At 55.8% G+C, this 13,685-nt stretch overlaps 1 protein-coding gene across 5 annotated transcripts in view; it reads left to right on the forward strand.

The window, feature by feature from the left end:
* Nucleotides 1-367: 367 nt before the first annotated feature.
* Nucleotides 368-13,685, forward strand: part of LSS (lanosterol synthase) — a 34,293-nt gene continuing 20,975 nt past the window's right edge. For 3 of the 5 annotated variants that reach the window (XM_042998733.1, XM_042998734.1, XM_042998732.1), the window contains exons 1-11: nt 368-440; nt 745-913; nt 1,576-1,714; nt 4,342-4,450; nt 5,493-5,614; nt 7,225-7,321; nt 9,420-9,555; nt 9,873-9,981; nt 10,546-10,664; nt 12,436-12,533; nt 13,002-13,029. In XM_042998733.1, coding sequence (XP_042854667.1) covers nt 427-440; nt 745-913; nt 1,576-1,714; nt 4,342-4,450; nt 5,493-5,614; nt 7,225-7,321; nt 9,420-9,555; nt 9,873-9,981; nt 10,546-10,664; nt 12,436-12,533; nt 13,002-13,029 — 1,140 coding nt within the window. In that variant the 5' untranslated portion in view covers nt 368-426. Of the gene's footprint in view, nt 441-744; nt 914-1,575; nt 1,715-3,075; nt 3,714-3,988; nt 4,141-4,341; nt 4,451-5,492; nt 5,615-7,224; nt 7,322-9,419; nt 9,556-9,872; nt 9,982-10,545; nt 10,665-12,435; nt 12,534-13,001; nt 13,030-13,685 lie in introns of those variants that run through there. The other 2 variants (XM_015534657.2, XM_042998735.1) reach the window with 2 other exon arrangements.

The following is a 13,685-nucleotide window of genomic DNA, read 5'->3' on the forward strand; positions in this document are numbered from 1 at the left end:
GCACTCACCTCCAGCTAGCCGGCCTCTCCCTCAAGGGCAGGAGCTCTTCCCTGCCTGTGACCTCAGCCTGAGCCTCTCTCCCAGATCGCTCCCGCCAGTCCGCCCTCCTCGGGCGCACCGGGACCCTCCCCACGCGGCTCTAAGGCTCAGGCACTCCTCCTCACCCTCCGCGCAGCTCGCCACCTGGAGCTCCGGACCTGATTGCAGGCCCCGCCCCGCCTAGGCCACGCCCCCGTCGCGCTGGGGCGTCTGGCTCTCCACCACTGAGGCGGCCGGGCGCGCCCCGGGCCCACCCTCGCGGCGTTCTGATTGGCTGCACGGACATCGGCCCACCGCGCCCCACACGTCGCCCGAGGCGCGAGTCTATGTATCGAGCGCGCGCGGACCCGCGCCGGCGCGCGGGTGGGGAACATCGCGGCCGCCTTCATGACGGAGGGCACGTGAGTCTCTGCTTCCCGGGACCCCTGCGCGGCCCTCGCACGCCCGCTGGACGAGGCCGGGACCCCCGAGAAGGGAGGGAGCGGTCCGGAGCGCGGCCGAGGGGCCGCGGGGGCGGGGGCTTCGGGGAGAAATCCGGCGGCGGGGGCGTAGTGGCCCAGCTGGCGCACTGAGAGTTCTCATTTTGTGAGCTGAGGAAAACGGTGGCCTGTCTGTGGGCTGCCGGAAGGGACGGCCGCGGCCTCCGGGCTCCGACTTGGGAAGAACGGGCAGGACGGCCTCTCACCGGAGCGCGACCATTTTCAGGTGTCTGCGTCGTAGAGGGGGCCCCTATCGCACCGAGCCCGCCACCGACCTCAGCCGCTGGCGCCTCCGAAATGAGAGGGGAAGGCAGACGTGGACGTATTTCCAGGAGGGGGAGGATCCTGGCCGCGGGCAGACCCGGCTGGAGGCGCACTCCCTGGGACTGGACCCGGTAGGTGCCCGCGGCGCCCGGCGCGGGCAGGTGGGCGGAAGCCGGTGCGCAGCCCCTGCCTTAGCGGGGAGCGCCGGGCCCGGCGGGGGTGGGGGTGGGGCGTGCGGACCAAGGTGTCCCCTAAAGGTGGGCCGGGCTCCTCTGCTTCAGTCCCCTTAGCACCAAGTGACGCGGAGGAAACCGCTGTCCTTTTGAGAAACACGTTTTTGATCCAGGGAATTGCATGTGAGCGATTCGGCTGGTGGAAGGAGTGTGCAGCGCCGGGCGGTGGGGCTTCTCCCTGGGGCCCTGTCTGCCGCTGCCACCTGCGGTGCCGTTCGGTCCAGTCCCGTCCCGTTGGCGGCCCTTCCCGAGAGAGGCGGGGGGGGGGGGGGGGCGCAGGCCCGGGGCAGCACTGCGCCCCTCCCGCGCGCCTGGACATCTGTCTTACTGATTTAAGACGTCCCGAGAAGTTATGAAGAAATTTGAAAATAGTGACTGGAAAGCAGGAGAACGTAGAACCTTCCTTTTGCCTCTTGAGGTGGCAGTGCTTTCGAAGAGTTGTAGACTTTTGATCCAAACAGTTGAAACTTGGAAAGTAATTTTGGCCTGGCTGTAGGTGCTGAGGGTTCCTCTGGCCTGGCCACAGACCCCTCATCTCTCCTCTCTTTTGTCTTCTGCAGACCGGTTACTTTAAGGACTTGCCCAAAGCCTGCACAGCCCATGAAGGGGCTCTGAATGGGATGACATTTTATGTGGGGCTGCAGGCTGAGGATGGGCACTGGGCAGGTGATTATGGCGGCCCACTCTTCCTCCTGCCAGGTAGGTGGGTGCTGCCCCAGCTTGTGGGTGAGGCCGTCCTGGGGTCCTGGTCGGGCTCGGTTCAGGCCCTTGGTGAATGCAGCGTGTGAATGAGTAAACAGGTGAAAACCCAGGAGCTTACTTGGAAGATGTCTCTGGAGGGTTGCCTTGTGCCTGTGTTGTCCTGGTGTTGGTGCTGGGGAATGGGAGTGCCATCCCCAGTGTTCACTGCCAGCCCAGTGTTCCCGTAAGGGAAGCAAGGGGTACTCTTGTGGGGACGGAGGAGGAGTGGCTCTTGAGTCCCAGTACAGAGCGGTAGGGACACTCCAAGGGGGAGGACCTAGCCTATGTAAAGGTGCTAGCTAGAGTGGGCAGGTGAAGGGTGGGACCTTTTTAATTTTTTTAAGTTTATTTTTAATCTCTACACCTAACGTGGGGCTCGAACTTACAACCCCTGGATCAGGAGTTGTGTGCTCTACCAACTGAGCCAGCCAGGTGCCCTGATGGGTGGGATCTTTAAGGCTTCTTTGGGCAGGTTGGGGGAGGCCAGACAGCTTGGGTGTGTGAACTTAACCTTGAAGGGGTGACTGAGGGAGCCAGGGCAGGGAAACTGCAGGTTCAGTTGGTTGAGTCCTAGGAGGATTGCACTTGGGCCTCCTGGGTACTGAACTGGTTTGGCTAGGTAAGGCCATTGTGTTCTGAGAGTGTTTCACTGAAGAAATACTTGGCCATGTAATGTGAGAAATCTGCTTTGAATTTATGTAGAAGAACTCTTTTCTCCTAGTGGGAGGAGCATTGGGAATCCATTGTGTTCTTGTCTCTCCTGGGCTGTACGTCATTAGATCTTCTTATCCAGGAACCCATGGGCATGTCCTTAGGGGCAAGTCAAGGGGCTTTTTCTCCCCTTGGCCCCACTAGGAGCCTGTTGGGACTATTCCAGAGGTTTTCGTAGGGAAGTAGTGGCACATGATCCCACTGGTCTGCTTTGATCCTGGGCAGAGTGACAGGACTTCACTGTGTCTCAGCGACCTCATCTGTGACATGAAGATGATGAGAATCAGGTTAGGTCATACACGTACAAAACCAGGCATGCAGGGAGCTCTTGGTCCTGCGTTATTTTAGGCTTGCTGCTGCAGCTCTGGGCTCATCCAGCTGGGGCTTCTGCTCTGTGCAGGCTGTAGGTTGGGGCTTTTCCTGGGCTTCCCCTTTTTGCACTCTGGATAGACCTTCTTCCTCAGGTTGATGCTGTTCTGTTCAGAAGTACCATTCCAGCGTTCTTCCGTGGCTGGGTGAGCTTTGACTGGTCCTTCCTTTATCTGCTTTAATTTGGAAAATGCTCCTGGTTGGGGGGGGGGGGTGGGGCGCGATTCTGTATAGACAGTTCCTGACTGAGTGTGGTTCATGTGGCATTGACTATTCCCAGGGGTCTTTATGGGGAGGCAATGACATGGCGCTGGCTTGCTGTGACCCTGGGTAAGGTGACAGGACTTCACTGTGCCTTGGCTGCCTCATATGTGATATGGGGAGTTGGATTCAGTCATACATATACATATATGCATCGCTGTGGTGAGCCCTGATTCTAGGGTCCAACCCCCTGGGTTCCCGCCCCAATCCCACCACTTGGGGCCCCTGCCTCAGTTTCCTTGACTGTAAGATGAGGGAGACACTGGTTCTGTTTTTTGCCCACGTGTGTTTCTTTGTCTTGACAGCACTGTAACTGATGAAAAGAGATGGGCTTGATTTGGGATGACTTTTTTCTGTGAACCTCTGTAGCATCTCCAGACCTAGCTGTCCCTTCTTCCGGGCTGTGTCTGTGTGTGGCCATGTCTTCCAGGGCTTCTGATGCCTCTGATCTAGAGCCAGGCATGTATCTCATGGTGCATTTTGGCTAAGGCCTACCCTAAGACACCTCTCCCCTTGCAGGGCGCTACAGCATGTGACTGATGGAGCCAGTGCTGGGGGAGATAAGAGTGGGGTTGAAGATGGCCTGGGAGCACCATGTTGAGGAGGGCTAGGCTGGGTAATGTTTATTGTCCTTCTCCCACGTTTGCAAAGTGACATATGCTGGTAAAAAACGTATAGGGGCTCCTGGGTGGTTCAGTCAGTTGAGCATCTGACTCCTGATTTCAACTCAGGTCATGATCCAGGGTCGTGGGATCAAGCTCTGCATCCGGCTCTGCACTGAGGTTGGAGGCTGCTTAAGATTCTCTCTTCCTCTGCCCCTCTCCCCCTCTTGACACTCTCTCTCTCTCTCTCTCTCTCTCTCTCTCTCTCTCAAAAAAAAAAAAAAAATCCTACGTGTGGTTAAAAAAAAAAACGTATAAAACAGAGAAACATAAGCAATAAATATTCTGTCCAGGGGTGACCCATTTGGTATTTCTTTTCCAGCAGGTATGGACAGTATTGCAGGACTCTGAACTTGGCTGGGTGGGCTCTGCATACCCTATGTAAGGAGTGTCCTGTGTTGTGGCTGCTCCCCGGGCCCTCACTCCCAAAGTCCCTCATGAGGCCAGGAGGAATAGCCTTCTCTGGCTTGTTTCCATGCAAAGGAGACCCAGCTCCCTGTTGGGTTGAGAGGAAAGGGGCCTAGGCTTGGCAGTACTGAGTGTTCCTCCTCCCAGTAAAGGAACATCCTTTCTGCCACACAGGTCTCTTGATCACATGCTATGTGGCGCAAATCCATCTGCCAGCCGGATATAAAGAAGAGATAGTGCGGTACCTGCGGTCAGTGCAGCTCCCTGATGGCGGCTGGGGCCTGTGAGTCATTTTGTTACTGCACACATGTGCTTACTTGTGCACACATGTTCATATGTAGGAGATAATACTTGTCAAGGGTGGGGTGACTAGCTCTGGACCTGGGTGGGCCGGGGGGGGAGAACCTGGGAGGAGGGAGATTGGCTGGATGCTGTGTGCTGAACTCTGGTTTCCCAAGGGTCTTACAATAGGTGGCTACTTGCTTTCTGGGCGTTGGTTTCATAGCTTATGTTGTACCTGGACTTTATGACTGGTTGAGAGGCTCTTGAGACCCACACCCCACAGAAAGCCACCTGGCTGTTATTGCTAAGGCAAAAGGAAATTGTTCTGGGCCCTGGGATGGCACCAGGTGGAACCAGGGGGGCCAGGTAACCCTCCCCAGGTCTCAGTGTGCCTTTCTGACACTTAGCACACTCTGGGAGCAGGGCCTTCCCCCAGGATGGTCAGCTGCCTGCCCACCTTGGTCATGGGCTCTGCTGCCCTTTGTTCTACACCCAGAGATGGGGTTCTTTCTGGTGGGCTGAATCCACACCACAGGGATTCTCCATTAGAATTCTTGAAGGACAGCCCAGCCTCTCTTCATCCCTTGACAGAGTTGTGGGCCTCAAGCTTAAGGCCTTGGCTCTCAGGCTTGCAGGTCCCAGGGCATCTTGGTGGATGTTGAAATCTCACTAGTGCCCTTGGACAGGCACAGGGTCTTGGCCTTACCTGCCATGTTGCCTCTGATGCTTGTTCTGTGTGCTGTAGTGACAAAGGAGCCTTAGTTGGATTTGCACCCTGGGACTGGTCATGTTGATTCAGGCATGGGAAGTAAGCCGAAGAGGCAGGCAAGTCCTGCACAGGCACTTTTGGAACTGTTCAATTATGGGAGGCACGTGAATTCTTACTGGAAAATTGCTGTTCTGTGTTTTATTATGTTGCCATGTTGTATCAGTGTAAGGTTTAGTATTTTTGATTTTCTGAGGAAATTTTGCTGAAAACCTTGCTTAATTCCTTACAAGTGATGAAACATGGCATTCTCTCACTCTGTCCTTTGCTCCCCTAGGCACATGGAGGACAAATCCACAGTGTTTGGGACTGCACTCAACTATGTATCTCTGAGAATTCTGGGTGTTGGCCCTGACGATCCTGACTTGGTACGAGCCCGGAACATTCTTCACAAGAAAGGTACCCCTGACACAGCGTGCACTGGGTTAAGGGTCCATATCACCTGGGCATAATGAGCTCTAGCAAATGAAAACTAGAAAGATCAGCCTCCATTTGAAATCCTGGGTGAAATATGTGAAAAGGGATCCATCAAAGCAGAAAGAGATGGACACATTCCAACCTCACTGGTATTGTTTCAAAAGGGAATTAAGAGGGGCGCCTGGGTGGCTCAGTCGGTTGAGCGTCCGACTTCGGCTCAGGTCATGATCTCATGGTCCGTGAGTTTCAGCCCCGCGTCGGGCTCTGTGCTGACAGCTCGGAGCCTGGAGCCTGTTTCAGATTCTTTGTCTCCCTCTCTCTCTGCCCCTCCCCCGTTCATGCTCTGTCTCTCTCTGTCTCATAAATAAACGTTAAAAAAAAAATTAAAAAAAAAAAAAGGGAATTAAGATAAGTACATAATCCCGTTTGTCTCACATAATGGCAAAGACTCAGCCAGTAGTCCGCCAGTGTGCTTCTGGCAGGGCTATACCTGGAGTGGCTTTTCTGGAGGCAGCTGGCTCTGCTTAGCCCACAGTCACCCTCCCACACACCCCGTGGGGCTTCCAGCAGATGGCGCCTCTCCCTCCCCTCTGGACTCTGAAGGTGACAGATTATAGCTCTGGGGGGCGTCTTGGCTCCTGCTGCTCTACAGGTTGGGCAAGGTCTCTCCCATTTGTGTGTCACAGACGTTCCATGATCTGCCTGTCCTCCTCGCTCTCGGTGCTCACACAGAGGCCTCCCGTCAGTTCCTTGAGGCCCCTTCCTACCTTGGGCCCTGTATGTGTTACTTCCTCTGCCTAGAGCCTCCTGACCCACTCTCACCCTGCTGCCCAGGAACTTCTACTTAGCCTTCATCCAGCACTGTGTTTGTCACTTCTGTGGGAGCCCTTCCTGACCCACCAGGCTAGATTAAGCCTCTTGGTGGACATTCTAATAGATCCTGCGTTGTTCTTCACAGGTTTTGTTTGATGGTGAACTCGTCGTTAGCCTCAAGGCTGCTTTCTGGTTCCTTGCGTGGTGAAGGAGTTTCCTAGTAGCTTTGTGGGTGTTTGACTTTACACACCTGGGTTTGGGGTGAGGCCTTGTTGGGAAGCATGTCCTGGACAGTGTTTCTGTGCCTAGGCCTGGTGCTTCTGGAAGTGGCCCCTGTTTGGCGTCTTGAGTGTCTCTGAACGCCATGTTGGGGCATGGACATGTCTGCCAAGTAGGGAGTCCCAGATGAGGAACAGTTAGGTATGGTCCCCCAAAGAGAGAAAGCTGAGTGTATGCTCACTTCCCCTCATCACCTTCTCTAGGCCTGAGGCTGCTGCGTGCATCTGGGCCCCTCGCCTGCCCAGGTAGCTGCCTTCCTGCAGGTGGAGGCTATGAATGTCTCTCTTGGGGCTGGACACACTTATTCTGGGGAAACAGCTGGTTCCACTCAGCAACTGTGCTGTTGGGTGGTTCTGAGCAGCTCTGGAACCTGCTGCTCATCTGGGGTTGGAGGATCCTTAGCACTGTCTTCAGTTCATGTGAGAAGAGGCACACGTGATTTCTGAGGAGCTAATCTTCATAGTAAGAGGCAGATGATCTGGACCTTTTCTCTTTTGCAGGTGGTGCTGTGGCCATCCCCTCCTGGGGGAAGTTCTGGTTGGCTGTCCTGAATGTTTATAGCTGGGAAGGCCTCAACACTCTGTTCCCAGAGATGTGGTATGTTTGTCCTTCTGAGGTTGATGTGTAGCTGGGTTGCCAGTGCCTTGCTGAGTTGTGTGACGGGCCCTGGATCGCTTGCTGCCTGTTCCCCAGATGAAGAGGCGGTCCATTCTGTGAAGTGAGGCTGTGTTAGGCTCCTGGTGGAGGCCTGCTTGGCTGAATCCTGCAGACAGATGGAAGGGGTTCCCAGTTGGGCAGGACGGAAGGAGGTACCGTGGGGGTGGGCCATGTGGCAGGTGGATGGGGCCCTGCAGGGCTAGGAGAACCAGTGCTGTCCTGTGTCTTGTTATGGATGTTTTGAGCATCTGTAGAAGTGGAGACAAGAAGGCAGTAGGCCATGCAGCCCTTGCCAGCCTCAGCACTGGAGTGTGCTGTGCTGTTTGTTCTGTTCCCTTAGCTTTCTGCTGGTGAATGTGAAAGTTAATCCCAGACATCATACTTTATCTGTGAACACTTCAGTGTGTATCTTTAAAAGAGAAGAATTTCCATGTTACAACAGAACCACAATGCTTTTTAAATACTCCGTAAAATCGCGGCACCTGGGTGGCTCAGTAGGTTGATTATCTGACTCTTGATTTCAGCTCAAGTCGTGATCTCACTGTTCAATTTGTGAGATTGAGCCCCATGTCAGGCTCAGCGCTGATAGCACGGAGCCTACTTGGAATTCTTGCTCTCTCTCTCTCTCTCCCCTATCCCTGTCCCTCCCCTGCTCGTGGACATGCCCTTCTCCTCTTTCAAAATAAATAAATAAAAAAATATTTAGTCAAATCAACACTAATGTGATACTTCCAATCAATGATATTCACATTTTGTGAATATCTACTGAAAGCTATGGGCGTCTTCCCAGAGAACATTCACGTGTGTGTAGATCCCCCAGAGTCCCCGTCAGGAGGTGAGCCCCCTGCTAGAGCCCCTGCTGGCTCCTGGGAGCACACGAGTGATGTTGCAGCCCCCCAGAAAGCTATCAGGGAGGTTGGAGGGCTTCTGTGTTAGATGACTTTGGTAGAGGAGAGGCATTGGGTGAAAGATCCTGATGAAAGTGCTGAGGACCAAGCCTTTGCAGCCTTGAGGGGCAGTGAGGAGGCAGTGGGAGGGGGTCTGTTACCCAAGGCCTACACTTGGGAGGAGTCCGGGAGGCATTCTGAGGCTATCCCAATGGTGCTCACTGGCTGCCTGCTGGCTGCACCCTGGACCCGCCTGGTGTTTAAGGAATGGGCAGAGTGCCAGGAGGGTGTGTGGGTGTCAGAGCACTGTTTGTTGTCTGTGCCCCTACATGGTGGATCTGGCAGTCAGTGCTAGGCTGTGAGGGCACTGCCAGTCTTTCCTGGAGTGGTTTTGAAGGGGTGGGTAGAAGATGCAAGGAATGTGTGCAGGAGGGGGACCAGAGATCCTGGACCACCAGCTACAGAGAGATTGTAAAATACCTCCCTTTAAAGTGAGTAGACAAGCCCTTGAGGGTGAGGGAAGTGGCCTGAGGACAGGGTTGGGAGAGCGGGAGCTTGCCCAGCTCGTGACTGGCATGCCCATGCCTCTCACACACGAGAATAGGAGGCTTGAAGGGAAAGCATGGGGAAAATACTCTGGGTACCCACCTACGTGGGAAGCTGGTGGAACTGTGTATGCTGAGGTCAGGATAACTGGGCAAAAACGTGTTGGTGGTGATAACTCTCCAAGCCTCAGTCCTTGGGAAGATGTGCCAGTTCTAAAGGGTTTTAGGTAAACTTTTTATTTTGGAACAGTTTTCAATTTCCAAAGAACTTGCAAAGATAGTCCAGAATGTTCCTGTAGACCCTTCACCCTGTTTCTGTTATTAACAATTTATATTACTGTGGTACCTTTGTCCCAGCTGAACCCACAGACAGTCCTGAAAGTTTCAGAGTCAAGTCTCCTGGTTTTAGGATGTGCCCAGCTGAACTGAGAGGAGTGGTTGTCACTCCTGCAGACTGTGCTCCTTGGCACCCCATAGGAACGTGGCTGTGACATGCCGACTTAGGCTGAGCATAGCCGTCTACCCCGACTCCACCCTTGGAAGGGCCTGGGCTGTACTGGTGGTGATGGTGGGGCCAGATCTCCTGCTGACATGCCGTCTCCCCAGGCTGTTTCCTGACTGGGTGCCTGCACATCCCTCCACACTCTGGTGCCACTGCCGACAGGTCTACCTGCCCATGAGCTACTGCTACGCCATCCGGCTGAGCGCTAAGGAGGACCCACTGGTCCAGAGCCTCCGTCAGGTAAGAATTCCTGGGCAGGGACCCCAGGTGTGGGGTTACCCTTGAGTCCCGACTGTACACGCCTGCTTGCCGGAGACCCTGCAGGGCTGAGTTCTGTGAAATAGGGGTGAATCCTGCACCTCCCCATATCATAAGTGACTTCCCAAAAGGGCTTGCACGGTGGGATGGCCTCAGGGCACCTGTGAGCAGAGTCCTGGCCTGCGCTGTGTCTTGGGGAAGGAGGTACTGAGATGGGGCTAGGGGTGCAGATGTTCCTTGGGCATGCCCTTGGGAAGGGAGTGGGCAGAGGAGGGTGCTGAGGCGCTGCTGCCCCCCAGGAGCTCTACGTGGAGGACTATGCTAGCATCGACTGGCCGGCGCAGAGGAACAACGTGTGCCCTGATGATCTGTACACACCGCACAGCTGGCTGCTCCGTGTGGTGTACGGTGGGTGCTTTCTGAGGGGCTGGTGGGCCTCCTACACCTAAAATGATGCTGACTCTCCTCCTGTTCCTCACCGCCTGTCGTTTGGGTCCTGTGGTGACCAGGGCTACCGTGTGCGCCACGTGTCCAGTAGGCCTGCCCTGTCTTCACCTCTGGAGCAAGCCTGTGGCTGGGGCTCCTGGACAAGAGGATTGGAGGCTGCAGGCCTGGAGGGCACGCTTGTTCCTTCCTTAGGGGAGAAGGGGCAGGACCCTGTGGGGCCCAGCTCAGACCCATCTTCCTGCGAGAACCCTGGTGGCTTGGGGGCCAGCATGGGGTGCCGCGTGTGGGTCATGTTCCCTTGATCACATGTCGTCTTGCTCACGTCTTCTGTGCTGAGCCCTGGGGTGGGAGCTGGGTCTTTGCCCCAGTCAGTGCTGAGATGCACCCAGGCTGGAGTTCCACTCGGGGGAGTGGACCCTGAACATGGCATCAGGGACAGGGCAGGGCGGCATACCAGGATGTCCAGGAGGGTCATGGGGAAGGCCCCAGGTGCTGCCCTGTGCTGACACCCTTGACTCCCCGCAGTGTTACTCAACCTGTACGAGGGCCACCACAGCACCAGCTTGCGGGAGCGGGCCATCCAGAAGCTATACGAGCACATCGTGGCCGATGACTGCTTCTCCAAGTACATTAGCATTGGCCCGGTCAGTGATCCCACTGCTGGGTGTCTGGGCCTGGGGTGGGCACCCAACTGCAGCCCATGTGGGGGGAGGAGCTGGGGCAGAAGGCCGTCTCAAGGCCAGTCTCTGGAGCTGGGAGTGGGGGGTCTTCCTGGAGGTGATGTCTCCCATGAGAGCCTGGCAGAGAGGACCCCCATCTGTCCCCTGTGTCTTGCACTTAGTACTCCCTTCCCTTCCTGTCACCTGGTGAGTGTGTAGTGCTGCTCCTGGGGCTGCCTCTCAAGATCTCTCCGGCTGCTGGGAGGGATGCTTGGCCTCTCTTGAGTGTCTTCCCTAGAACTCATTTTCTGCCTTTGTCCTGTGGGGTTTGGAGTGCCGGGGCTCTCGGGTTCCAGTCCTGGTTCCTGCCGCGCCTGGTGACTCGGAGCTCTCTCCTCCGAGCCTCCAGGCTCCTGACCTGGCTTTGCGTCATGAGGCTGTGGAGCTTGACAGAGGCCGGGTGTGGACACGCATGCAAAGGCGGGTGTACCCCAGCCGGTGCAGGGTTGGGGGGCTGCCTTACGGCCGTGGGGTGACAGCTGCGGGGGACGTTGTTGTTTTGGGCCCCTGGTGGGCCGTGCCGCGGCCTCTCTGGGGAAGTCCAGTTGGTGTGGCATCCTGCAGCTCCGCTCTGCAGCCTGCTCCCTGGTGTTCTGTGGGGCCTCTGACAGCCTGGTGGGTTGTCCTGCCTCGACGGAGCAGTGGAGCAGTGAGTCGTGTTCCCTTAGCAGCAGTGTGATTTTCATGGGCTTTCGGCTTAGCACTGAGTAAAGCATGGCTGACCTACATGAGAACAGCACTTAAGTGCTTATGAGAAGCCAGAGTGGGAGGTTTGGGCCTTTAGAACGTTCTGTCCAGGGACGCCTGCCTGCCTCAGTTAGTTGAGCATCTAACTTCGGCTCAGGTCATGATCTCATGGTTCGTGAGTTTGAGCCCCGCATCGGGCTCTGTGCTGTCAGTGTGGAGCCTGCTTTGGATGCTCTGTCCCCTTCTCTCTCTGCCCTTCCCTGATGCTCGCGCATGCGCTTTCTCTCGCTCTCATTCTCAAAAATAAACATTAAAAAAATATATCAAGGGGCACCTGGGTGGCTCAGTCGGTTAAGTGTCCGACTTCGGCTCAGGTCATGATCTCGTGGTTCACAAGTTCGAGCCCCGCGTCGGGCTCTGTGCTGACAGCTCGGAGCCTGGAGCCTGCTTCCGATTCTGTGTCTCCCTCTCTCTCTGACCCTCCCCCCATTCATGCTCTGTCTCTCTCTGTCTCAAAAATAAATAAACGTTAAAAAAAAAATTAAAAAAAAAAGTATCAAATCATTTTTAAAAAAAAAACCAAAAAACCCAACATTCTGTCATGAGCAAGCAGTCCATGCCACACAGGTCTTGTCTCCCTGTCATCCTGTTCTGCGTCTCTGAGTTATTCAAGGCACACCCTGCATGCCCACGTGGGGGACCCCAGCCCTCATGGTGGTTGTGCTTGCTCACCAGTTGCGTCGGCTCACGTTGTTTCTCACAGGATGCTCTGTCTTCTGTCTGTGCACGTGCCCCAGGCCGTTCCCATCTCCCTTTCTGGCGGCACAACTTGGCTTGGTCTCTGGCTCTCGGGGCCTGGTGAGCAGTGAGTTGCTTCGCTTAGAGTCGAAGGTCTTATCTGGCCCGGAGCGAGGCTGTGCTGGGGGCCCAGTGTTTGGGCTGTGGTCCTCATGCTTGGGAGCCACTACAGGTCTGGAGCAAGGTCCTGACTCAGCTGTGTCTCCTGCAGATCTCGAAAACCATCAACATGCTTGTGCGCTGGTACGTGGACGGGCCGGACTCCTCTGCCTTCCAGGAGCACATCTCCAGGATTCCTGATTACCTCTGGTGAGTGCAGCTGGAAGGGCCTGTGGCTGGTCAGCATCACACTTGGTCCCTGACGCACATGGCTGAGAGCCAAGGGCAGACGTGCGTGGGGGCCTCCCCAGCACAGTGGCAGGTGTGGAGATCACGTATGTGTATAGTGACATTTGGAACCAGGAATTTCAGGGGTTGTGTGGAAGATGGTGAGGGTTATCTCTGAGTTGAAAGATTTGTTATGTGGCAAGAACTTCTGGTGGTTTGGGAAGGTAGAGCTAGGAAGCCTGGGGGTGCATGGGGCAGGTTCTGGTGAATGTCAGAAAGGCCTCGCCGACAAGAGTAATGGGTCAGTCACTGATTGCAGTTGGGACCATGGTGGGTGGGTCTGCCAGGTGGGTCTGCTGCCAGCAGTGGGGTGAGCCGGGCTCTGGGTGGCCGCCTGACTTCAGCTCTTTGCCCTCTGCTTCCTGACCTGGGCTTTTCTTGTCCTCACAGGCTGGGTCTCGATGGCATGAAAATGCAGGTAAAGGCTATAAAGCCGTGGCCGTTTGCTTCCTTTTCAACCATTCCTGCTCTTTAGGTTTGTTAAGATTCAATAAGTCCTCACAGTGAGTTCTGGCAGCACGTGCTGAGCGGCCGCTGGTATCCCCAGTCCTGAGTCTGAGGGGACAGCCGGGGTGCTTCCTGGGCGTGTGCCGTGTGACAGCGATGCCGACAGGCCCCAAAGGCTGCGGGAAGGCTGAGAGTCTGCAACTCCCCTATGGGAGGTGGGCGTCAGGCAGGAAGGAGGGGAGCCTGTGCTTCATGCCCCCAGCCTTGTGTCCTCGCACCCCCGGCTGAGATGTGCTCCCCTGTGGCCCTTCTCTGTGTCCGCTGCTCTGTTTTTTGTGCCATTTATCGTAAATGGTGTTCTGCCACCACCTTCCTCCCTGGCTCATTTCCTGTGTGTGACCCTGGGGGTGGAGGTATCTGGTCACAGTGTGGCTAGGGCTGACCTGAGAGCGGTCAGCCTGGGAACTGTTGCCTCACCCTGTGGGAGTTTTGGTGACAATGTGTACTGTCACCCACCTGGCTAAGTGTGGAAACACAGAGCCTCTGGCAGTGTTCTTGGGTCAGATAGGCCACTGGCCCTTGGGACAGATACACATGGACCCAGCACTGCCCAGTACAGAGCTCGCC

This window comes from Panthera tigris, chromosome C2, assembly GCF_018350195.1.
Source record: "Panthera tigris isolate Pti1 chromosome C2, P.tigris_Pti1_mat1.1, whole genome shotgun sequence".
In the NCBI taxonomy this organism is placed as follows: domain Eukaryota; kingdom Metazoa; phylum Chordata; class Mammalia; order Carnivora; family Felidae; genus Panthera; species Panthera tigris.